Source organism: Bufo gargarizans, chromosome 4 (genome assembly GCF_014858855.1).
Source record: "Bufo gargarizans isolate SCDJY-AF-19 chromosome 4, ASM1485885v1, whole genome shotgun sequence".
Taxonomy (NCBI): Eukaryota; Metazoa; Chordata; class Amphibia; order Anura; family Bufonidae; genus Bufo; species Bufo gargarizans.
This window is the reverse complement of record NC_058083.1, coordinates 287,162,410-287,188,059: the sequence shown is the minus strand read 5'-3', so window position 1 is coordinate 287,188,059 and position 25,650 is coordinate 287,162,410. Positions and strand designations below refer to the sequence as shown.

At 44.8% G+C, this 25,650-nt stretch overlaps 1 protein-coding gene across 1 annotated transcript in view; it reads right to left on the bottom strand.

Annotated features, from left to right (window-relative positions):
* AFG1L (AFG1 like ATPase) overlaps window positions 1-25,650 on the bottom strand; it is a 138,605-nt gene that overhangs the window by 23,150 nt on the left and 89,805 nt on the right. The window contains exons 9-10 of the mRNA XM_044292093.1: window positions 18,551-18,621; window positions 18,193-18,293 (exon numbers count right to left, since the gene is read on the bottom strand). Of these exons, the coding sequence (XP_044148028.1) occupies window positions 18,193-18,293; window positions 18,551-18,621 (172 nt within the window). The remainder of the gene's footprint in view (window positions 1-18,192; window positions 18,294-18,550; window positions 18,622-25,650) is intronic.

Genomic DNA, 25,650 nt, shown 5'->3' with positions numbered 1-25,650 from the left:
ATACAGGATAAGACTAGTTAATGTGGGTTCTCTTTATTCAAGCAGGAAACCCCTCGGACCCGCTTCACCCATAAATAGTCTCCATCTTGTTTTCAGATTATAATGTATAGGGTATAGGTATAGGGCCTTTTCCACAGGCCAAGGAAAGGAAACATGTAAACATGGGATGTGCTGCCAACATAATACAAAATGTATGGGGGATGAATAATCGTAGCAACAATTGTTTGGCACCCATTCAGTTTTGAATGGATATTTATAAAAGACTGGTTGAACCAGCAGCGATCACCTTGTTTATACCAAGAATTAGCACTAATTATGGTTCCACATCGGGCCATGTAAAGGGACCCTAAAGTATGAGTTCAGTTTGAACAATATTTTAAAATTTACATCTAGGCACTCTTGTATCATGTCTTGGTTCAGAGCTGCATTTGTAAATCTGCGGACTTGTAAATCAACGGTCAACAGTTTTAATAATACACAGGATGACCTAGAATTAGGGTTGAGTGAATTGGGTTCCGATTGTTGTATCTGGACCTGACTCTTTTGAAAACTTTGTTAAGAATATGGGCTCCTTCCTACTGTAAAATGTACTGCCTCCATGGAGGTCTTTCCGAAGTTTCAGCAAATATTGCAAGACTTACTTCATCTCGCCTCTATCACGTGTCACTTCATTTATTCGCATAAATTACTGTATCAAAATTTCGAAGCCGAACTCAGCTTCATGCCTCATTAAAGAAGCAGAATTCAGCTTCGTATTTTCATACAGTAATTTATGTGAATAAATGAAGTGAAGCGTGATAGAGGAGAGACTAATTAAGTCTCTCAATTAGGGATGAGCGAACTCGAACTGTATAGTTCGGGTTCGTACCGAATTTTGGGGTGTCCGTGACACGGACCCGAACCCGGACATTTTCGTAAAAGTCCGGGTTCGGGTTCGGTGTTCGTCGCTTTCTTGGCGCTTTTGTGACGCTTTCTTGGCGCTTTTTGAAAGGCTGCAAAGCAGCCAATCAACAAGCGTCATACTACTTGCCCCAAGAGGCCATCACAGCCATGCCTACTATTGGCATGGCTGTGATTGGCCAGAGCACCATGTGACCCAGCCTCTATTTAAGCTGGAGTCACATAGCGCCGCCCGTCACTCTGCTCTGATTAGCGTAGGGAGAGGTTGCGGCTGCGACAGTAGGGCGAGATTAGGCAGATTAACTCCTCCAAAGGACTTGATTAACTGATCGATCTGCAGCTGTGGATCATTGAGCTGCTGATCCTCAATTGCTCACTGTTTTTAGGCTGCACAGACCGTTTGTCAGTCTCATTTTTCTGGGGTGATCGGCGGCCATTTTGTGTCTTGTGGTGCGCCAGCACAAGCTGCGACCAAGTGCATTTAACCCTCAATGGTGTGGTTGTTTTTTGGCTAAAGCCTACATCAGGGTGAAGCTGTCACACCAAGTGCATTTAACCAGCAATAGTCTGTTCATTTTTTGGCCATATACAAAATCAGGGGCAAGCTGCGCCTGTCACCAAGTGCATTTAACCCTCAATGGTGTGGTTGTTTTTTGGCTAAAGCCTACATCAGGGTGAAGCTGTCACACCAAGTGCATTTAACCAGCAATAGTCTGTTCATTTTTTGGCCATATACAAAATCAGGGGCAAGCTGCGCCTGTCACCAAGTGCATTTAACCCTCAATGGTGTGGTTGTTTTTTGGCTAAAGCCTACATCAGGGTGAAGCTGTCACACCAAGTGCATTTAACCAGCAATAGTCTGTTCATTTTTTGGCCATATACAAAATCAGGGGCAAGCTGCGCCTGTCACCAAGTGCATTTAACCCTCAATGGTGTGGTTGTTTTTTGGCTAAAGCCTACATCAGGGTGAAGCTGTCACACCAAGTGCATTTAACCAGCAATAGTCTGTTCATTTTTTGGCCATATCCCAGTCTAATTCTGTCACTAAATCCATACCGGTCACCCAGCGCCTAAATACTAGGCCTCAAATTTATATCCAGCTAAATCTGTCCCTAGTGCTGTAGCTGGGCGAGTTATTTAGTGTCCGTTCAAGCACATTTCTTGTTCTGGGTTGAAATACAATTCCCAATTTAGCAATTTCATAATTTAGTGGTTCCTGCTATATCAGAGCTATTTGAAATCTATCCCAAAAAGGGTATATAATATTGAAGGTGCACATTGGGTCATTCAGAATAACTTCACACACACCCGCTACTGTGTATTTCCAAGTCTAATTCTGTCACTAAACCCATACCTGTCACCCAGCGCCTAAATACTAGGCCTCAAATTTAAATCCCTCTAAATCTCTCGTTACCCACCGCTGTACTGTTGTTGCTGGGCAAGATATTTAGTGTCCGTCAAAGCACATTTTTTGTTCTGGGTTGAAGTACAATTCCCAATTTAGCAATTTCATAATTTAGTGGTTTCTGCTATATCAGAGCTATTTGAAATCTATCCCTAAAAGGGTATATAATATTGAAGGTGCACATAGGGTCATTCAGAATAACTTCACACACACGCTTCTGTGCATTTCCAAGTCTAATTCTGTCACTAAATCCATACCGGTGACCCAGCGCCTAAATACTAGGCCTCAAATTTAAATCCCTCTAAATCTCTCGTTACCCACCGCTGTACTGTTGTTGCTGGGCAAGATATTTAGTGTCCGTCAAAGCACATTTTTTGTTCTGGGTTGAAGTACAATTCCCAATTTAGCAATTTCATAATTTAGTGGTTTCTGCTATATCAGAGCTATTTGAAATCTATCCCTAAAAGGGTATATAATATTGAAGGTGCACATAGGGTCATTCAGAATAACTTCACACACACGCTTCTGTGCATTTCCAAGTCTAATTCTGTCACTAAATCCATACCGGTGACCCAGCGCCTAAATACTAGGCCTCAAATTTAAATCCCTCTAAATCTCTCGTTACCCACCGCTGTACTGTTGTTGCTGGGCAAGATATTTAGTGTCCGTCAAAGCACATTTTTTGTTCTGGGTTGAAGTACAATTCCCAATTTAGCAATTTCATAATTTAGTGGTTTCTGCTATATCAGAGCTATTTGAAATCTATCCCTAAAAGGGTATATAATATTGAAGGTGCACATAGGGTCATTCAGAATAACTTCACACACACGCTTCTGTGCATTTCCAAGTCTAATTCTGTCACTAAATCCATACCGGTGACCCAGCGCCTAAATACTAGGCCTCAAATTTAAATCCCTCTAAATCTCTCGTTACCCACCGCTGTACTGTTGTTGCTGGGCAAGATATTTAGTGTCCGTCAAAGCACATTTTTTGTTCTGGGTTGAAGTACAATTCCCAATTTAGCAATTTCATAATTTAGTGGTTCCTGCTATATCAGAGCTATTTGAAATCTATCCCAAAAAGGGTATATAATATTGAAGGTGCACATTGGGTCATTCAGAATAACTTCACACACACCCGCTACTGTGTATTTCCAAGTCTAATTCTGTCACTAAACCCATACCTGTCACCCAGCGCCTAAATACTAGGCCTCAAATTTAAATCCCTCTAAATCTCTCGTTACCGCTGTACTGTTGTTGCTGGGCAAGATATTTAGTGTCCGTCAAAGCACATTTTTTGTTCTGGGTTGAAGTACAATTCCCAATTTAGCAATTTCATAATTTAGTGGTTTCTGCTATATCAGAGCTATTTGAAATCTATCCCTAAAAGGGTATATAATATTGAAGGTGCACATTGGGTCATTCAGAATAACTTCACACACACGCTTCTGTGCATTTCCAAGTCTAATTCTGTCACTAAACCCATACCTGTCACCCAGCGCCTAAATACTAGGCCTCAAATTTAAATCCCTCTAAATCTCTCGTTACCGCTGTACTGTTGTTGCTGGGCAAGATATTTAGTGTCCGTCAAAGCACATTTTTTGTTCTGGGTTGAAGTACAATTCCCAATTTAGCAATTTCATAATTTAGTGGTTTCTGCTATATCAGAGCTATTTGAAATCTATCCCTAAAAGGGTATATAATATTGAAGGTGCACATTGGGTCATTCAGAATAACTTCACACACACGCTTCTGTGCATTTCCAAGTCTAATTCTGTCACTAAATCCATACCGGTGACCCAGCGCCTAAATACTAGGCCTCAAATTTAAATCCCTCTAAATCTCTCGTTACCCACCGCTGTACTGTTGTTGCTGGGCAAGATATTTAGTGTCCGTCAAAGCACATTTTTTGTTCTGGGTTGAAGTACAATTCCCAATTTAGCAATTTCATAATTTAGTGGTTTCTGCTATATCAGAGCTATTTGAAATCTATCCCTAAAAGGGTATATAATATTGAAGGTGCACATAGGGTCATTCAGAATAACTTCACACACACGCTTCTGTGCATTTCCAAGTCTAATTCTGTCACTAAATCCATACCGGTCACCCAGCGCCTAAATACTAGGCCTCAAATTTATATCCCGCTGAATTTGAATACAATACATTGGGCCAAATAATATATTTGTTGTTGTGGTGAACCATAACAATGAGAAAAACATCTAGTAAGGGACGCGGACGTGGACATGGTCGTGGTGGTGTTAGTGGACCCTCTGGTGCTGGGAGAGGACGTGGCCGTTCTGCCACATCCACACGTCCTAGTGTACCAACTACCTCAGGTCCCAGTAGCCGCCAGAATTTACAGCGATATATGGTGGGGCCCAATGCCGTTCTAAGGATGGTAAGGCCTGAGCAGGTACAGGCATTAGTCAATTGGGTGGCCGACAGTGGATCCAGCACGTTCACATTATCTCCCACCCAGTCTTCTGCAGAAAGCGCACAGATGGCGCCTGAAAACCAACCCCATCAGTCTGTCACATCACCCCCATGCATACCAGGGAAACTGTCTCAGCCTCAAGTTATGCAGCAGTCTCTTATGCTGTTTGAAGACTCCGCTGGCAGGGTTTCCCAAGGGCATCCACCTAGCCCTTCCCCAGCGGTGAAAGACATAGAATGCACTGACGCACAACCACTTATGTTTCCTGATGATGAGGACATGGGAATACCACCTCAGCATGTCTCTGATGATGACGAAACACAGGTGCCAACTGCTGCGTCTTTCTGCAGTGTGCAGACTGAACAGGAGGTCAGGGATCAAGACTGGGTGGAAGACGATGCAGGGGACGATGAGGTCCTAGACCCCACATGGAATGAAGGTCGTGCCACTGACTTTCACAGTTCGGAGGAAGAGGCAGTGGTGAGACCGAGCCAACAGCGTAGCAAAAGAGGGAGCAGTGGGCAAAAGCAGAACACCCGCCGCCAAGAGACTCCGCCTGCTACTGACCGCCGCCATCTGGGACCGAGCACCCCAAAGGCAGCTTCAAGGAGTTCCCTGGCATGGCACTTCTTCAAACAATGTGCTGACGACAAGACCCGAGTGGTTTGCACGCTGTGCCATCAGAGCCTGAAGCGAGGCATTAACGTTCTGAACCTGAGCACAACCTGCATGACCAGGCACCTGCATGCAAAGCATGAACTGCAGTGGAGTAAACACCTTAAAACCAAGGAAGTCACTCAGGCTCCCCCTGCTACCTCTTCTGCTGCTGCCGCCTCGGCCTATTCTGCTGCTGCCGCCTCGGCCTCTTCCTCCGCCTCTGGAGGAACGTTGGCACCTGCCGCCCAGCAAACAGGGGATGTACCACCAACACCACCACCACCACCTCCGTCACCAAGCGTCTCAACCATGTCACACGCCAGCGTTCAGCTCTCCATCTCACAAACATTTGATAGAAAGCGTAAATTCCCACCTAGCCACCCTCGATCCCTGGCCCTGAATGCCAGCATTTCTAAACTACTGGCCTATGAAATGCTGTCATTTAGGCTGGTGGACACAGACAGCTTCAAACAGCTCATGTCGCTTGCTGTCCCACAGTATGTTGTTCCCAGCCGGCACTACTTCTCCAAGAGAGCCGTGCCTTCCCTGCACAACCAAGTATCCGATAAAATCACGTGTGCACTGCGCAACGCCATCTGTAGCAAGGTCCACCTAACCACAGATACGTGGACCAGTAAGCACGGCCAGGGACGCTATATCTCCCTAACTGCACACTGGGTAAATGTAGTGGCAGCTGGGCCCCAGGCGGAGAGCTGTTTGGCGCACGTCCTGCCGCCGCCAAGGATCGCAGGGCAACATTCTTTGCCTCCTGTTGCCACCTCCTCCTTCTCGGCTTCCTCCTCCTCTTCTTCCACCTGCTCATCCAGTCAGCCACACACCTTCACCACCAACTTCAGCACAGCCCGGGGTAAACGTCAGCAGGCCATTCTGAAACTCATATGTTTGGGGGACAGGCCCCACACCGCACAGGAGTTGTGGCGGGGTATTGAACAACAGACCGACGAGTGGTTGCTGCCGGTGAGCCTCAAGCCCGGCCTGGTGGTGTGTGATAATGGGCGAAATCTCGTTGCAGCTCTGGGACTAGCCAATTTGACGCACATCCCTTGCTTGGCGCATGTGCTGAATTTGGTGGTGCAGAAGTTCATTCACAACTACCCCGACATGTCAGAGCTGCTGCATAAAGTGCGGGCCGTCTGTTCGCGCTTCCGGCGTTCACATCCTGCCGCTGCTCGCCTGTCTGCGCTACAGCGTAACTTCGGCCTTCCCGCTCACCGCCTCATATGCGACGTGCCCACCAGGTGGAACTCCACCTTGCACATGCTGGACAGACTGTGCGAGCAGCAGCAGGCCATAGTGGAGTTTCAGCTGCAGCACGCACGGGTCAGTCGCACTACAGAACAGCACCACTTCACCACCAATGACTGGGCCTCCATGCGAGACCTGTGTGCCCTGTTGCGCTGTTTCGAGTACTCCACCAACATGGCCAGTGGCGATGACACCGTTATCAGCGTTACAATACCACTTCTATGTCTCCTTGAGAAAACACTTAGGGCGATGATGGAACAGGAGGTGGCCCAGGAGGAGGAGGAGGAGGATGAGGAAGAGGGGTCATTTTTAGCACTTTCAGGCCAGTCTCTTCGAAGTGACTCAGAGGGAGGTTTTTTGCAACAGCAGAGGCCAGGTACAAATGTGGCCAGCCAGGGCCCACTACTGGAGGACGAGGAGGACGAGGATGAGGAGGAGGTGGAGGAGGATGAGGATGAAGCATGGTCACAGCGGGGTGGCACCCAACGCAGCTCGGGTCCATCACTGGTGCGTGGCTGGGGGGAAAGGCAGGACGATGACGATACGCCTCCCACAGAGGACAGCTTGTCCTTACCCCTGGGCAGCCTGGCACACATGAGCGACTACATGCTGCAGTGCCTGCGCAACGACAGCAGAGTTGCCCACATTTTAACCTGTGCGGACTACTGGGTTGCCACCCTGCTGGATCCACGCTACAAAGACAATGTGCCCACCTTACTTCCTGCACTGGAGCGTGATAGGAAGATGCGCGAGTACAAGCGCACGTTGGTAGACGCGCTACTGAGAGCATTCCCAAATGTCACAGGGGAACAAGTGGAAGCCCAAGGCCAAGGCAGAGGAGGAGCAAGAGGTCGCCAAGGCAGCTGTGTCACGGCCAGCTCCTCTGAGGGCAGGGTTAGCATGGCAGAGATGTGGAAAACTTTTGTCAACACGCCACAGCTAACTGCACCACCACCTGATACGCAACGTGTTAGCAGGAGGCAACATTTCACTAACATGGTGGAACAGTACGTGTGCACACCCCTCCACGTACTGACTGATGGTTCGGCCCCATTCAACTTCTGGGTCTCTAAATTGTCCACGTGGCCAGAGCTAGCCTTTTATGCCTTGGAGGTGCTGGCCTGCCCGGCAGCCAGCGTTTTGTCTGAACGTGTATTCAGCACGGCAGGGGGCGTCATTACAGACAAACGCAGCCGCCTGTCTACAGCCAATGTGGACAAGCTGACGTTCATAAAAATGAACCAGGCATGGATCCCACAGGACCTGTCCGTCCCTTGTCCAGATTAGACATTAACTACCTCCCCATAACCATATATTATTGGACTCCAGGGCACTTCCTCATTCAATCCTATTTTTATTTTCATTTTACCATTATATTGCGATGCTACCCAAAGTTGAATGAACCTCTCCTCTGCCTGTGTGCTAGGCCTAAATATATGCCAATGGACTGTTGCAGTGGTGGCTGACATGAAGCCTGATTCTCTGCTATGACATGCAGACTAATTCTCTGCTGACATGAAGCCAGATTGTCTGTTACGGGACCTCTCTCCTCTGCCTGGGTGCTGGGCCTAAATTTATGACAATGGACTGTTGCAGTGGTGGCTGACGTGAAGCCTGATTCTCTGCTATGACATGCAGACTGATTCTCTGCTGACATGAAGCCAGATTCTCTGTTACGGGACCTCTCTCCTCTGCCTGTGTGTGTGCTGGGCCTAAATATATGCCAATGGACTGTTGCAGTGGTGGCTGACGTGAAGCCTCATTCTCTGCTATGACATGCAGACTGATTCTCTGCTGACATGAAGCCAGATTCTCTGTTACGGGACCTCTCTCCTCTGCCTGTGTGCTAGGCCTAAATATATGCCAATGGACTGTTGCAGTGGTGGCTGACGTGAAGCCTCATTCTCTGCTATGACATGCAGACTAATTCTCTGCTGACATGAAGACAGATTCTCTGTTACGGGACCTCTCTCCTCTGCCTGGGTGCCGGGGCCTAAATATCTGAGAATGGACTGTTCCAGTGGTGGGTGACGGGAAGCCAGATTCTCTGCTATGGAACCTCTCTCCAATTGATTTTGGTTAATTTTTATTTATTTAATTTTTATTTTAATTAATTTCCCTATCCACATTTGTTTGCAGGGGATTTACCTACATGTTGCTGCCTTTTGCAGCCCTCTAGCCCTTTCCTGGGCTGTTTTACAGCCGTTTTAGTGCCGAAAAGTTCGGGTCCCCATTGACTTCAATGGGGTTCGGGTTCGGGACGAAGTTCGGATCGGGTTCGGATCCCGAACCCGAACATTTCCGGGATGTTCGGCCGAACTTCTCGAACCCGAACATCCAGGTGTTCGCTCAACTCTACTCTCAATATTTGCTAAAACTTCGGAATGACCTCCGCAGAGGCAATACATTTTACAGTAAGATGGAGCCAATATTTTTAACGTCGTTTTTAAAAGAATCGGATTCGGATACTGCAATTTCAACCCAATTCGCTCAAACTTACCTACAATCTATAACATACAGTTCATGGTTTCTTCCGGATCAATATACACTCCTCAAACACTGAATAAAAAGTTGTGGAATTATGGAACTCACAGGATGGATATAACATGTTAATGATATGCAAATGTTAAAAAAAAATCTCTGATATATCTAGTAGTGCATGTAGCCTATCAGAGGCTGGCGCAGGCAGCACAACACACTTTAGGGGGAATTAGTACTAGTGGGGCCGCTATAAGGGGGCATGTTTACTCCTGGGGCACAATGCAAGAGGCATTATGGTGGGCTTTAGGTCTACTGGAGGGCGGTGTTATTACTTATGGGGACATTATTGTAGGATTTATTATTACTGGGGGGACATTATTACTAGTGGGTGCACTGGAGGGTCAATATTATTACTAAGGGCACTCTGGGAGAGAACTATTACTATTGGTGGGACTTTTGGGGGCACCCTGGCACAGTATCAGCTTAGCACAATTATTTTTGGACAAGACCACCATAATGTCATCTTTTCCATTATCCTATGTTTATAGCACTATTACTTTGAGGGGCACTAATTATTTAAAGGGGGCGGTGCATTATCTGTGTGGTTCTAGCATTTTCAGGGGAACTATCTATTTCTGCAGTATAGTATTAGTCAGCACAGCAGGCACAGTATTGGGGGTGTCTGAATGATGGAAAAGTAGGAACCTAAGATGTCTGTTTGACAAACTTTGCAGAGACAAGACATGGATGAAAGAAGACATCATGGCGGTCTTGTCCAAATAGAGAAGATGAGGAAAGAGAATGTCTACATCATCAGATGTTATAGGTATGTGGTGTTGTATTCTCCTTTATGTTGTTAGCGCAGCATGTAATTTAAAAAGTAATACTTATCCATCATAGGTCCTAATGTGGTGTTTGTCATTTTAACAGGAAGATTAGGGCTGCATGCTGTGCTATTCTTCTGTCCAATCTAAAGGAACTGCTAACAAAGGCCTAAACCAGAGACTGACAGTGTTGTGAGAAGAGCCTTATTTTGTTAACATTTATCACCGTCGTTTTCTTGGGGGTACTCAGTTCAAACTTCTGGTCACTAGTGGGTACTTGGCGTGAAAAGGTTGAGAACCACTGGTCTAAGGAATGTTCTGCCACACTGAATGCACTCATGCATTCAAATCATCAAGAGCCACTACAGGCAGCTCCCTTTGCAATTGCCAAGCAATATAGCCCCAGATTTGCTTCATGGGAGACAAGTTGGGATATGCTGCAGGCCATGGTAGCATGTTTAGGCCACGCAAACTGCTCACAATAACACGTGCAACATGTGGCCTGTTGAAAAACGGCTCTTGGGACACTGGAGAAATGACCATACCACTGGTTCCACGACCCTACATTATGCTACCCCACACCATAATCCCAGAAGTAGGACCAGTGTGATGTTTCCTTGTAAAGGCGTCTTCATGGCATTGCGCACGTAGTCTCCAGACCAATTTCCAGCTATCATTGTATCCGAGACAAAAAGCGAGATACATCAGTGAAGAGGATAGAAATCCATTCCAGTCTTTATTGCTGTCTTGTTGTGCACCATGACAGCGTTGGTGTGAGGTCAAATGAACACCTTTAGCTGGATGTCTGGCTCATAGCCCAATGTCAAATACCTTCTGATGGTTTGTGTAGACGAGGGATCTCAAACACATGAGCTGCATGTGGTCCTTCAGGCAATTATCCGAGATAAGCATCTCAACACCAGACAGAAGGCGGCAATTTATGAAGGGCCATTGGAGCCTTTAGTTCACCTCCCTGACGCTCAGCCTCATAGGTCTCAGGCCGCTTAATTGTGCCGCTTGAGACCTGGCACAGGAGCCCACCTGCAGATCTTAGCTACACCTGCTTCTTCCTCGATTTGCATAACTTCACAGCTTGTCCCCCTTCTTGGTGTTGCAATTTCAAATGTTGAGGAGTACATGTATAGACGATGATAAGTGGATTTGTAGAACATAGTCTTTAAAGAGTTTGTCCCATTTTATCATTTCCATGGCTGAGATGGGACTAAGCACTGTCCGGGAAGGCAGAAGTATGGAAATGGCTAAGCAGTCGGCATGCCGCTGTTTGTGTAACTCCCATAGCAGTTCATGTGAGCTATGCAAACAGCGTAGCACAGTAACCCTGCTGTGCTACGCTGTTTGCATTACCCCTATACACTGCTTTGGGAGTTATGTGAACAGCGGAGCGCCGGCCGTTTCCATAACACTGCTCCTCTGGCCACTGTGTAGCCCCAGCTTGGCCATAGAAACAGCAAGATGAAACAACCCCTTTAAAACAAAAAACAGTAAAATAATTGGTTATAAAAAAAGTAAAAATAAAATCATACTGCATTGCACTATAAACGCACAATTACTTGTGGGCATGTGTCAGCACTATGTTAACCAATTCCAAATAGCAATCTACAGAATTAAAAATGCAGCTCTAGAGTACAATAGAAACTATTATTCAGGAACAGTGGTGCTAAGAATTAACAGAAACATAGTAAAGCCTCATACATACAGCCAGTTTATGGCTCAGTGTTGTACAGTGCCATAGTAGGAAACTCACAGAGGGCTTTACTTTGCCTTTGCATGCCTACGATTTCAAGTAGAGGCATATAGGTTTTTTCTGCTTGATTTAAATTCAAAATAGAAAAAAAGGTATGCAATGAAGATAAGGAAATCTACAAGATTAGGCAGAAAGAGGCCAAGCAAGTTATAAGAACTTCTAAAGCTCAGGCAGAAGAAAAACTAGCTCAGTCTATGAAAAAAGGGGATAAGACATTCTTCAGATATATAAATGAAAAAAGGAAATTAAAACAAGGAATAACTAAATTAAAAACAAAGGACGGAAGGTATGTAGAAGAGAATAAAGGGCTAGCCGACTGCCTTAATGAATATTTCAGTTCAGTTTTTACAAAAGAAAAAGAAGGAGAAGGACCTCCACTAGAAAGGATGACTAATAAATCGTTTGATGCATGTGTCTTTACAGAGGAAGATGTTCTAAGTTTGCTGTCTAAAGTGAAGACAAATAAGTCACAGGGGCCTGATGAGATACACCCAAAATTATTAAAAGAGCTCAGTGGTGAGCTGGCAAAACCGTTAACAGATTTATTTAACCAATCATTAGTAACAGGAGTCGTCCCGGAAGATTGGAAATTGGCAAATGTCGTGCCCATTCACAAGAAAGGTAGTAGGGAGGAATCGGGCAACTATAGACCAGTGAGTCTGACATCAATAGTAGGCAAATTAATGGAAACCCTATTAAAGGATAGGATTGTGGAACATCTAAAATCCCATGGATTGCAAGATGAAAAACAACATGGGTTTACTTCAGGGAGATCATGTCAAACAAATCTTATAGATTTTTTTGACTGGGTGACTAAAATAATAGACGGTGGAGGTGCAGTAGACATCGCATATCTAGATTTTAGTAAGGCTTTTGACACTGTCCCACATAGAAGACTTATCAATAAACTGCAGTCATTGAGCATGGACTCCCATATTGTTGAGTGGATTAGGCAGTGGCTGAGTGACAGACAACAGAGGGTTGTAGTCAATGGAGAACATTTAAAACAAGGTCATGTTACCAGTGGGGTTCCACAGGGATCTGTACTGGGACCAATTTTGTTTAATATCTTCATAAGTGATATTGCAAAAGGCCTCGATGGTAAGGTTTGTCTTTTTGCTGATGACACAAAGATATGTAACAGGGTTGATGTTCCTGGAGGGAAACGCCAAATGGAAAAGGATTTAGGAAAACTAGAAGAATGGTCAGAACTCTGGCAACTGAAATTTAATGTGGATAAGTGCAAGATAATGCACCTGGGGCGTAAAAACCCAAGGGCAGAATATAGAATATTTGACACAGTCCTGACCTCAGTATCTGAGGAAAGGGATTTAGGAGTAATTATTTCAGAAGACTTAAAGGTGGGAAGACAATGTAATAGAGCAGCACGAAATGCCAGCAGAATGCTTGGATGTATAGGGAGAGGTATAAGCAGTAGAAAGAGTGAAGTGCTTATGCCGCTGTACAGAACACTGGTGAGACTTCACTTGGAGTATTGTGCGCAGTACTGGAGGCCATATCTCCAGAAGGATATAGATACTCTAGAGAGAGTTCAGAGAAGAGCTACTAAACTAGTACATGGATTGCAGGATAAAACTTACCAGGAAAGGTTAAAAGACCTTAATATGTATAGCTTGGAAGAAAGAAGAGACAGAGGGGATATGATAGAAACTTTTAAATACATAAAGGGAATCAACTCGGTAACGGAGGAGAGCATATTTAAAAGAAGAAAAACTACCACAAGAGGACACAGTTTTAAATTAGAGGGGCAAAGGTTTAAAAGTAATACTTTACTGAGAGAGTAGTGGATGCATGGAATAGCCTTCCTGCAGAAGTGGTAGCTGCAAATACAGTGAAGGAGTTTAAGCATGCATGGGATAGGCATAAGGCTATCCTTCATATAAGATAGGGCCAGGGACTATTCATAGGATTCAGATATATTGGGCAGACTAGATGGGCCAAATGGTTCTTATCTGCCGACACATTCTATGTTTCTATGCCATATTACACTGTGTGCACAATTACTAAACAAGTTGTATTTTTGAGGATTAACTTTTTTATTGAATAACCACAGTCAATCCAAAAAATTAATAAATCTTAAATCTGAATATTTAAGAAAGTAAAGTTTTGGCTTTCTTAGGAGAATGGCTATGTGTACTTACCGTATTTTTCACCCCATAAGACGCACTTTTTCTTCCCCCAAAATGGGGGAGAAATGCCCCTGCGTCTTATGGGGCGAATGCTTGCAGTTTTACATCGCTGGCAGCGATGTTTCAGTGAGCGGGGACTCGGGGAGGGACTGGGAGGAGGGGCTGGGGGCTGGCAATAGCGGCGGGGCAGTGCAGTCAGTGTAGTATAGCACCGCCCCGCCGCTCCAGTATACTAATATAAGATGTCATTTTCAAGTAATACTTATTAAACTTGCCCCCTTAGTCCTATTACTACCTTACATCCTAATCGCGGCAGTAGAATTCAGGCCGGGCGGGAGCGTAACTCTTGTCACGTGCCTGCGCCGCCTACTTTATGAATGAAGCAGGCAGCGCAGGCAAGTGACGTCAGTAAGAGACGCGCCGGCCGCCCGTCCTGCCTGCCTGAATTCTACAGCAGCGATTCGGATGTAAGGTAGAAATAGGACTGAGGGGGCATGTTTAATAAGTATTAATTGAATATGACATCTTATTTTAGTATACTGGCGGCGGGGGCGATCTGTGGATGGCACAGTTATGGGCTGGGGGGGGGGGGGGTCTGTGGATGGCACTGTTATGGGCTGGGGGGGGTCTGTGGATGGCACATATATAACAGTGCCACCCACAGATCGCCCCCGCCGCCAGTATACTAAAATAAGATGTCATATTCAATTAATACTTATTAAACATGCCCCCTCAGTCCTATTTCTACCTTACATCCAAGGTAGAAATAGGACTGAGGGGGCATGTTTAATAAGTATTAATTGAATATGACATCTTATTTTAGTATACTGGCGGCGGGGGCGATCTGTGGATGGCACAGTTATGGGCTGGGGGGGGGGGGGGTCTGTGGATGGCACTGTTATGGGCTGGGGGGGGTCTGTGGATGGCACATATATAACAGTGCCACCCACAGATCCCCCCCAGCCCATAACAGTGCCATCCACAGATTCCCCCCCCCTGTAATAATGCCATCCACAGATCCCCCTGTAATAGTGCAAGCCACAGATGCCCCCCATAACAGTGTCCGTCATCCACAGATCCCCCCATAACAGTGTCCGTCATCCACAGATCCCCCCCATAAGTGTCAGTCATCCACAGATCCCCCCATAACAGTGTCCGTCATCCACAGATCCCCCATAACAGTGTCCGTCATCCACAGACCCCCATAACAGTGTCCGTCATCCACAGATCCCCCACATAACAGTGTCAGTCATCCACAGATCCCCCCATAACAGTGTCCGTCATCCACAGATCCCCCACATAACAGTGTCAGTCATCCACAGATCCCCCACATAACAGTGTCAGTAATCCACAGATCCCCCACATAAGTGTCAGTCATCCACAGATCCCCAGTAATAGTGCCATCCAGAGACCACCATTCGTTCCAAACCCACCAAACACACAGCACACCTTTAGGTTAAAAATTATTTTTCTCTTATTTTCCTCCCCAAAAACCTAGGTGCGTCTTATGGGCCGGTGCGTCTTATAGGGCGAAAATTACTGGGCAAATACTAGTGTGTAAAATTATTATGTAGCTAAATGAAAAATAGAAATGTTACCATCTTACTTGTTTATGTTCATCTTTAAACATAGGCGTATGAGGGCTTGTTTTTTGGTGGGACAAGTTGTACTTTCTAATGGCACCATTTTCACAAAATTCTAATTTGAAGCTGCATTAATGCAATTCCTTTTAATTTGCATTACTGAAATAAATGGACTTTTGCACGATATTCAAATTTTTTGAGTTTCACCTGTAGTTGTAAGGAGGTCGGGAACAGGTTAAAGAGAGTATAATAAACAAACTCAAAATTTACAAACAAACTTTTCTGACATTTCCAAGTAAAAATCAGTGACCAATATAGCGGTCCTCCTTTTCAATAACCGTCATAAGCTTTCCCTCCATAGAGTCTATCAACAGATTAAGAAACTGGCAATCAACTTTTTGTGCAGCAGCAACCTCAACCGCCCAGACACTGTTCAGAGAAGTGTACCGTCCTGCATAAAAATCATAGTTCTTTTGAACTTTTTCCCTTTATCACTGCTTGAAGAAAGTGTCTTATAAAAACTGGCAGTAGGTTGAGGAGTAGATTTTTGAGTCCATCTTCAACACAAAAAGGTACAACTAAGCTCATCTTTAATAATACCAGCCCATAGCAGTACCCCACCTTCACCTTGCTGGCATCTGAGTCAAAGTGGAGCTCTGTTCCCGTTACCAATCCAGCCACGGGACCATCTGGTCCATAAAGAGTTACTCTCATCTCAAAAATACATAAAACTTGAAAAATCTGTCTTCAGATATTTTTTGGCCCATTCTTGACATTTCAATTTATGCGTTTTGTTCAGTAGTGGTTGGGTTTCAGACTTCCTTACCTTGGCCAGGTCTCTGGGCACTGAACACCTTGTACTTCTGAGCCCTTTAGGGAGGCTGCACAATAGGACAGCACAGGAAGCAGAGATTGCAATAACGACTGTACAAGCATCCTAGACTCCTGATTAGGCTATTTTACTCCCTAAAAAAAAAGTCTAAGGCGGAGCAATACGCGTTAGACTTTTCTCTGCCATTCATAAGCGGCGGATGCGCAGCGATCCTGCTGGTGCCTGAAATAACCAATAACAAAGCTCTGAACAGGAAGGACGGGCTGCCGGAGCGATATTGTGTCCTGCAGCATGGGGGCAGCTGGCAGGAATAATAACTATAATTGACAGGGAACGAGGTGCTAGCTCCCGGGCTGTTGCTGTAATAGGAGAGTAGGATGAATAGTGAACTCTGCCCAAAGACACTGGCAAACTTGGCGGCAGTGGAACTGAAGTGGATTCCGGAGTAGTGGAAAAACTACAACCCTACCTGGACATCCAGTTTGACGTGCAGTACAAGGTGACAGTGCAATGTGTGATGTATGTAGTGCAGTTTGTAGTGACTTCACAGCAGGACATTATAGCCAAGTGAAGATCCACCATATTGGACTGGACTTTATCACTTGGCTACAATAGCCTGCCGTGCATTGACTCCAGACCCCTTTCAGGGGCTTATTAACGCTATGCTGGAGGGCAGGGACCGATGTTATTTACATGGGACTGTATGTTGGAGGGGCTGAAGGAAGGGCAGTGGTGTTGTTTACATGGGACTGTATGTTGGAGAAGCTGACGGGAGGGGAGAGATGTTATTTAGACTAGCAATGGTTCCCCTGCATAAATACCCAACCTCTTAGGACGCGTTCACACCATCTAACATCCATTAGATGAGCAGAACAATGAAAATAGCATAAGTTCTGGATCAGGCACATAATTAACCTGAATGGAGCTGAACAGACTCCACTGACAATGATGGAGTCCATTAAATTTCTGTTCAGGATCCTGTCTTTTTACCAGACATAAAAAAAGGCTTTTTTCCAGTCTTTTTATAGAATCTGCAACAGAGGCTCTGAACTGAGCCTCTAACACAGATGTGAACAAGCCCTTAACATTATTTAGGCCCATGTATTATGTATTTAAATTACTGTAACTTTCATACTCCTAAAAATACTCCTCAAACATGGCAAGAAGTATTTTTACTCTTCTGGAAAAAATGTAGTGACTGGAGGATAATGGGTTCCTGGCTGTTTCAGGTTTGATTCTTCTCAAATCTTTAGCAGTCAAGTTGCGTCTTTTTTCTCAACATGTTTTTTGCGACCCTATTGACTATTTGTAACAAAACATTTGATGGTTCTGTGATCAGGCCCCAATATCCTAGCAATTTTTTAAACAATTTTTGACTTTTCAGAGTCAGTTATAGTAAGCCTTACAAAAATACACATCGCCTGACATGCTGGAATCCAAAAAGCATTCAAGTTTATACAGTTTGGAGTTGGAAATTATGCATAAAAATGATGATATGGTCAAAATACTCATTTGCCTAATAATTGTGCACACAGTATATAAAGTTGTTCTCCCCCAGCACCCAACGGAACACCATATAGCAACACAGGGAGTCACAGGGACTCCTGAGCACTGTTCTTTATTTTGGCACTTGTTTCACTTATTACTGGTCACCATGGGTTTAATATGTGTGCAATGGCCTGATAATTGGAGACGTGGAGATATGTATTCACTTCAATAGAATTAATGTTGTCACAAGATAATTATACAGAAGAGTGACGGATCTGGGTGTTATTGCATGAAACCATGTTTTTGTTCAATGTTTATGAGAAACATGGATTTCTGTTCACAAAAACAAAAACGGTCACCAAAAAACCCCCCGCGAGGGGTGTATTCACTTGTTGCTGGGGCACTTACACGGTCACAGAGTTCCTCAAATGTGCAGTCAGCAATGGATCCACAGGCTTTGCTCAGCTTCAGCTCCCTGCCCTGCACTTTCAGAATCCGAGGTCTTGTTACTATGGAAACAGGAACAAAAGCTCAGTCTTGTCTGGATAATTACCCTAAAATTCATCCCTTCCAGCTAGAGAAATGCATAGCTTGATGAATAATAGCACATGATTCAACACAGAAATTAGACAAAATGCTGATACAATGACTGCCACTTGAGTGTGGCATCAACCCATAGACAGCAATGGAACTTATTAATTGGTCAGTAGAGATTGGGCATTGTGTTTTAAATGCGTTCTCTTTCAAGAGAAATTAACTTACGTACCATCATTTTGTTTCTCAGCCAGCTCGTCAAACAACTTATCCATGACAGTCTCCACATCAACTTCACTTGTGCTAGACAGAAAAGAAGAATAGCATTAATAACACCGGGGGCCCGCACCTAACAGCTGCCCGCGGCGGCTTAGCTTCTTGCCCGTATACCTATATATCTGGATTCAGGAGGAGAAAAGCATGTTGCGCTCTAAACACAAACACTACTTTTACAATGCACTTCGAGATTGGGAATATTAACTTGCATGGAGATCATTTAGCCTTATTTGCATACACTGAAAGACTTGTGTGATTCCACGAGGGCATGCGGGCACAACAGAGCTGGTGATGCCATGTTTACACAGAGAGAAAGGTTTAGCTTGTTCCTGCATGCAAAGCAAAGGCAAACACTAAGAAATGGCAAATGTATTTATTCCATTACTTCGGGGAGTCCATGGCTGCGTACATACTGCGACTATAGGAATCTGTGGTATGCTAACTGAGCGTGAAATCCGTGCTATCCTATAAACGGTAGTATGTGTCCTTACAAACTGTGAAAAAAATAGGGCCCCCTCCTGGTGCTGGTTAGGGTCATCCCAGGACAAATGTGCTCCGCACTTTTCTTTTTCTATTCCCTGGAGCAAAGACGACTTTCCGGGTGGTGTCTCCTGTGTCTGGAAACACTGTGGTGCATATAGAGAAGTTGATCCTTGCACAGTTTTACATGATCATGGAGGCACCCTTTCTCCAAACACCACTAAGGACACATCTGCTGTTCAATGACCCCCCACATTAATGCAATCTCTCTTTAACCACTTCAGCCCCGCTAGGTGAAACCCCCTTCATGACCAGAGCACTTTTTACACTTCGGCACTACACTACTTTCACCGTTTATCGCTCGGTCATGTAACTTACAACCCAAATGAATTTTACCTCCTTTTCTTCTCACTAATGGAGCTTTCATTTGGTGGTATTTTGATGCTGCTGACATTTTTACTTTTTTTGTTATTAATCAAAATGTAACGATTTTTTTGCAAAAAAATGACATTTTTCACTTTCAGCTGTAAAATTTTGCAAAAAAAACGACATCCATATATAAATTTTTCGCCAAATTTATTGTTCTACATGTCTTTGATAAAAAAAAAATGTTTGGGCAAAAAAAAAAATGGTTTGGGTAAAAGTTATAGCATTTACAAACTATGGTACAAAAATGTGAATTTCCGCTTTTTGAAACAGCTCTGACTTTCTGAGCACCTGTCATGATTCCTGAGGTTCTACAATGCCCAAACAGTAGAAAACCCCCACAAATGACCCCATTTCGGAAAGTAGACACCCTAAGGTATTCGCTGATGGGCATACTGAGTTCATAGAACTTTTTATTTTTTGTCACAAGTTAGCGGAAAATGATGATGATTTTTTCTTTTTTCTTACAAAGTCTCATATTCCACTAACTTGCGACAAAAAAAAAAAATTCTAGGAACTCGCCATGCCCCTCACGGAATACCTTGGGGTGTCTTCTTTCCAAAATGGGGTCACTTGTGGGGTAGTTATACTGCCCTGGCAATTTAGGGGCCCAAATGTGTGAGAAGTACTTTGCAATCAAAATGTGTAAAAAATGACCGGTGAAATCCAAAAGGTGCACTTTGGAATATGCGCCCCTTTGCCCACCTTGGCAGCAAAAAAGTGTCACACATCTGGTATTGCCGTACTCAGGAGAAGTTGGGGAATGTGTTTTGGGGTGTCATTTTACATATACCCATGCTGGGTGAGAAAAATATCTTGGTCAAATGCCAACTTTGTATAAAAAAATGGGAAAAGTTGTCTTTTGCCAAGATATTTCTCTCATCCAGCATGGTTATATGTAAAATGGCACCCCAAAACACATTCCCCAACTTCTCCTGAGTACGGCGATACCAGATGTGTCACACTTTTTTGATGCCAAGGTGGGCAAAGGGGCGCATATTCCAAAGTGCACCTTTCAGATTTTGCAGGCCATTTTTTACAGATTTTGATTGCAAGGTACTTCTCACACATTTGGGCCCCTAAATTGCCAGGGCAGTATAACTACGCCACAAGTGACCCCATTTTGGAAAGAAGACACCCCAAGGTATTCCGTGAGGGGCATGGCGAGTTCCTAGAATTTTTTATTTTTTGTCACAAGTTAGCGGAAAATGATGATTTTTTATTTTTTCTCTTTTTTCCTTACAAAGTCTCATATTCCACTAACTTGCGACAAAAAATAAAAAATTCTAGGAACTCGCCATGCCCCTCACGGAATACCTTGGGGTGTCTTCTTTCCAAAATGGGGTCACTTGTGGCGTAGTTATACTGCCCTGGCAATTTAGGGGCCCAAATGTGTGAGAAGTACTTTGCAATCAAAATCTGTAAAAAAATGACCGGTGAAATCCGAAAGGTGCACTTTGGAATATGTGCCCCTTTACCCACCTTGGCAGCAAAAAAGTGTAACACATCTGGTATCGCCGTACTCAGGAGAAGTTGGGGAATGTGTTTTGGGGTGTCATTTTACATATACCCATGCTGGGTGAGAGAAATATCTTGGCAAAAGACAACTTTTCCCATTTTTTTATACAAAGTTGGCATTTGACCAAGATATTTTTCTCACCCAGCATGGGTATATGTAAAATGACACCCCAAAACACATTCCCCAACTTCTCCTGAGTACGGCGATACCACATGTGTGACACTTTTTTGCAGCCTAGATGCGCAAAGGGGCCCAAATTCCTTCTAGGAGGGCATTTTTTGACATTTGGATCCCAGACTTCTTCTCACACTTTCGGGCCCCTAAAAAGCCAGGGCAGTATAAATACCCCACATGTGACCCCACTTTGGAAAGAAGACACCCCAAGGTATTCAATGAGGGGCATGGCGAGTTCCTAGAATATTTTTTTTTTTTGCATAAGTTAGCGGATATTGATTTTTTTTTTTTTTTTTCTCACAAAGTCTCACTTTCCGCTAACTTAGGACAAAAATTTCAATCTTTCATGGACTCAATATGCCCCTCACGGAATACCTTGGGGTGTCTTCTTTCCGAAATGGGGTCACATGTGGGGTATTTATACTGCCCTGGCTTTTTAGGGGCCCTAAAGCGTGAGAAGAAGTCTGGAATATAAATGTCTAAAAATGTTTACGCATTTGGATTCCGTGAGGGGTATGGTGCGTCCATGTGAGATTTTATTTTTTGACACAAGTTAGTGGAATATGAGACTTTGTAAGAAAAAACAAAAACAAACAAAAAATTTCCGCTAACTTGTGCCAAAAAAAATGTCTGAATGGAGCCTTACCAGGGGGGGGGGGTGATCAATGACAGGGGGGTGATCAATGACAGGGGGGTGATCACCCATATAGACTCCCTGATCACCCCCCTGTCATTGATCACCCCCCCTGTAAGGCTCCATTCAGACATCCGCATGATTTTTTACGGATCCATGGATACATGGATCGGATCCACAAAACACATGCGGACGTCTGAATGGAGCCTTACAGGGGGGTTATCAATGACAGGGGGTGATCAGGGTAATCAGGGTGATCACCCCCCTGTCACTGATCACCCCCCCTGTAAGGCTCCATTCAGACATCCGCATGATTTTTTACGGATCCATGGATACATGTATCGGATCCACAGAACGCATGCGGACGTCTGAATGGAGCCTTACAGGGGGGTTATCAATGACAGGGGGTGATCAGGGTAATCAGGGTGATCACCCCCCTGTCACTGATCACCCCCCCTGTAAGGCTCCATTCAGACATCCGCATGATTTTTTACGGATCCATGGATACATGTATCGGATCCACAGAACGCATGCGGACGTCTGAATGGAGCCTTACAGGGGGGTTATCAATGACAGGGGGTGATCAGGGTAATCAGGGTGATCACCCCCCTGTCACTGATCACCCCCCCTGTAAGGCTCCATTCAGACATCCGCATGATTTTTTACGGATCCATGGATACATGTATCGGATCCACAGAACGCATGCGGACGTCTGAATGGAGCCTTACAGGGGGGTTATCAATGACAGGGGGTGATCAGGGTAATCAGGGTGATCACCCCCCTGTCACTGATCACCCCCCCTGTAAGGCTCCATTCAGACATCCGCATGATTTTTTACGGATCCATGGATACATGTATCGGATCCACAGAACGCATGCGGACATCTGAATGGAGCCTTACAGGGGGGTTATCAATGACAGGGGGTGATCAGGGTAATCAGGGTGATCACCCCCCTGTCACTGATCACCCCCCCTGTAAGGCTCCATTCAGACATCCGCATGATTTTTTACGGATCCATGGATACATGTATCGGATCCACAGAACGCATGCGGACGTCTGAATGGAGCATTACAGGGGGGTTATCAATGACAGGGGGTGATCAGGGTAATCAGGGTGATCACCCCCCTGTCACTGATCACCCCCCCTGTAAGGCTCCATTCAGACATCCGCATGATTTTTTACGGATCCATGGATACATGTATCGGATCCACAGAACGCATGCGGACGTCTGAATGGAGCCTTACAGGGGGGTTATCAATGACAGGGGGGTGATCAGGGAGTGTATATGGGTGATCACCCGCCTGTCATTGATCACCCCCTGTAAGGCTCCATTCAGACGTCCGCATGTGTTTTGCGGATCCGATCCATGTATCCATGGATCCGTAAAAATCATGCGGACGTCTGAATGGAGCCTTACAGGGGAGTGATCAATAACAGGGGGGTGATCAATGACAGGGGGTGATCAGGGAGTGTATATGGGTGATCACCCGCCTGTCATTGATCACCCCCCTGTAAGGCTCCATTCAGACGTCCGTATGCTTTTTGCGGATCCGATCCATGTATCCGTGGATCCGTAAAAATCATACGGACGTCTGAACGGAGCCTGACAGGGGGGTGATCAATGACAGGGCGGTGATCAATGACAGGGGGGTGATCAGGGAGTTTATATGGGGTGATCATGGGTGATCAGGGGTTTATAAGGGGTTAATAAGTGACGGGGGGGGTGTAGTTAAGTGACGGGGGGGGGGGGGGGGGTGTAGTGTAGTGTGGTGTTTGGTGCGACTGTACTGACCTACCTGAGTCCTCTGGTGGTCGATCCTAACAAAAGGGACCACCAGAGGACCAGGTAGGAGGTATATTAGACGCTGTTATGAAAACAGCGTCTAATATACCTGTTAGGGGTTAAAAAATTCGGATCTCCAGCCTGCCAGCGAACGATCGCCGCTGGCATGCTGGAGATCCACTCGCTTACCTTCCGTTCCTGTGAGCGCGCGCGCCTGTGTGCGCGCGTTCACAGGAAATCTCGCGTCTCGCGAGATGACGCATATATGCGTGACTGTGCGCCAGCCTACCACCTCCGGAACGCACATGTGCGTTAGGCGGTCCGGAGGTGGTTAAAGAGGTTGTCTTTGATAGAAAAGGACTTTTTTCAACCAGAAACAGCGCTACTCTTGTCAATAGCCTTTGTGCGACATTGCAGTGAATGAGGTTGAGGTGCAATATCAGAAAAATCCCTAATAAAAAAAAAATAAAATAAAAAAAAAATAAAAACATTTTTTTTTATTGAAACCCCCTTTTACAAATTAAAGGTGTAGTCCCACTTTTTTTTTTTACTTGCAACTTCTTTTAAATGTTATAAAACATTCACAAGAGAAAAAAAAATTGCACCTCTTTAAAATTTACTTTTACAAAAATATGCTTAGCGGGAGCTAAAACAGGAAGTCAGAGCACAAGCATCTCAGGCCACCCAAAGGTGACCTCATTTCTAGACCTCAAGTATCACGTTGTGTCCCTCTCCCATCATTAGGGAGTCTAATGTCACAGCTGTCCCCTCCAGTCTTCCATAAGGCTACTTTCACACCTGCAGTCGGGTGTTCCAGCCGGTAGACAAAAACTGCTGCATGCAACAGTTTTGTGTGGCCGATTCTCAGCATATTTGACGGATCTCTGCCAGATCCCATTATAGTCAATAGGGTCTGGTGGGAAGGCGCAGTATCTGGCAATGCCGCATATGTAAAATTAGCTTTAGGAAACCGTATATAAAAAATAAAAAAATTGTTAAACACTAACGTCCATGGGTATTCACATTTTATATAGTGAAGGAAATACCCCACCCTTAGGCTTCCATTGATGCTGAGAATGGCACTAAATGCAGTGCTGATATAGTGGGGTGTGCCCTTAATTGGGCTTTCCCTACACAAAGGTCACCCGCGCCCAATACAAGGGCCTTGAATTGGGCATGTTGCAGTTTACTGCAGGTCAAGAACACCCTTGTGCATGGAAAACTTAAATTATCGCTGCTTCCTTCATTCTCCAGAATGATGAAAAGAGGCTGGATATGTTATATACAAGGGCGGACTGGGAACTTAAAGTAGCCCTGGAAAAAATACTAAAAGTGGCCCCGCTTTGTAGTTGGGTCCAAATTGATGGAAGGCAGAGCAAGCAATACCATATTGTGGCACATTATACCACCCCAACAGAGCCAAATACCACAGTCATCACAAAATACTGCCAGCAGCACAAAATACATCCCCAAAAACTTCCACTGGCCAGCCGTGAGGAGGTCCCAGGCGGCCCCCTGGGCATCGGCCGAACAGGAAATTTCCCTGTAAGGTCTATGGCCAATTCGCCCGTGGTTATATCGAATATACAATATACTCTAGAAGCCTACGTATCTCTAGAAGTCTACGTATGGCAAACGTAGACCTTTAATGAGATATGAACAGAGCCATAAACTTTCCCTCCATACTGCTATACCCCTCTCTCCTTCAAGGGTTGGGGGGAGGGGAGAGGGGCTTCTAATGAACAGTGGCGATCTCAGACACATCACCTATTCTGAGATTGGGAACTATTCATCTTCTCATTGATAAATCTTGTGGCAGGGTGGATAAAAATCTATGATTTAAAAAAAAAAAAAAAAAAAAAAAAAAAAAAAAAGATTTTTTTTGGGCAACTAAAATTTAATGTTGATAAGTGCAAGATAATGCACCTGGGGCGTAAAAACCCAAGAGCAGAATATAAAATCATTAATACAGTCCTAACCTCAGTATCTGAGGAAATGGATTTAGGGGTCATTATTTCAGAAGACTTAAAGGTAGGCAGA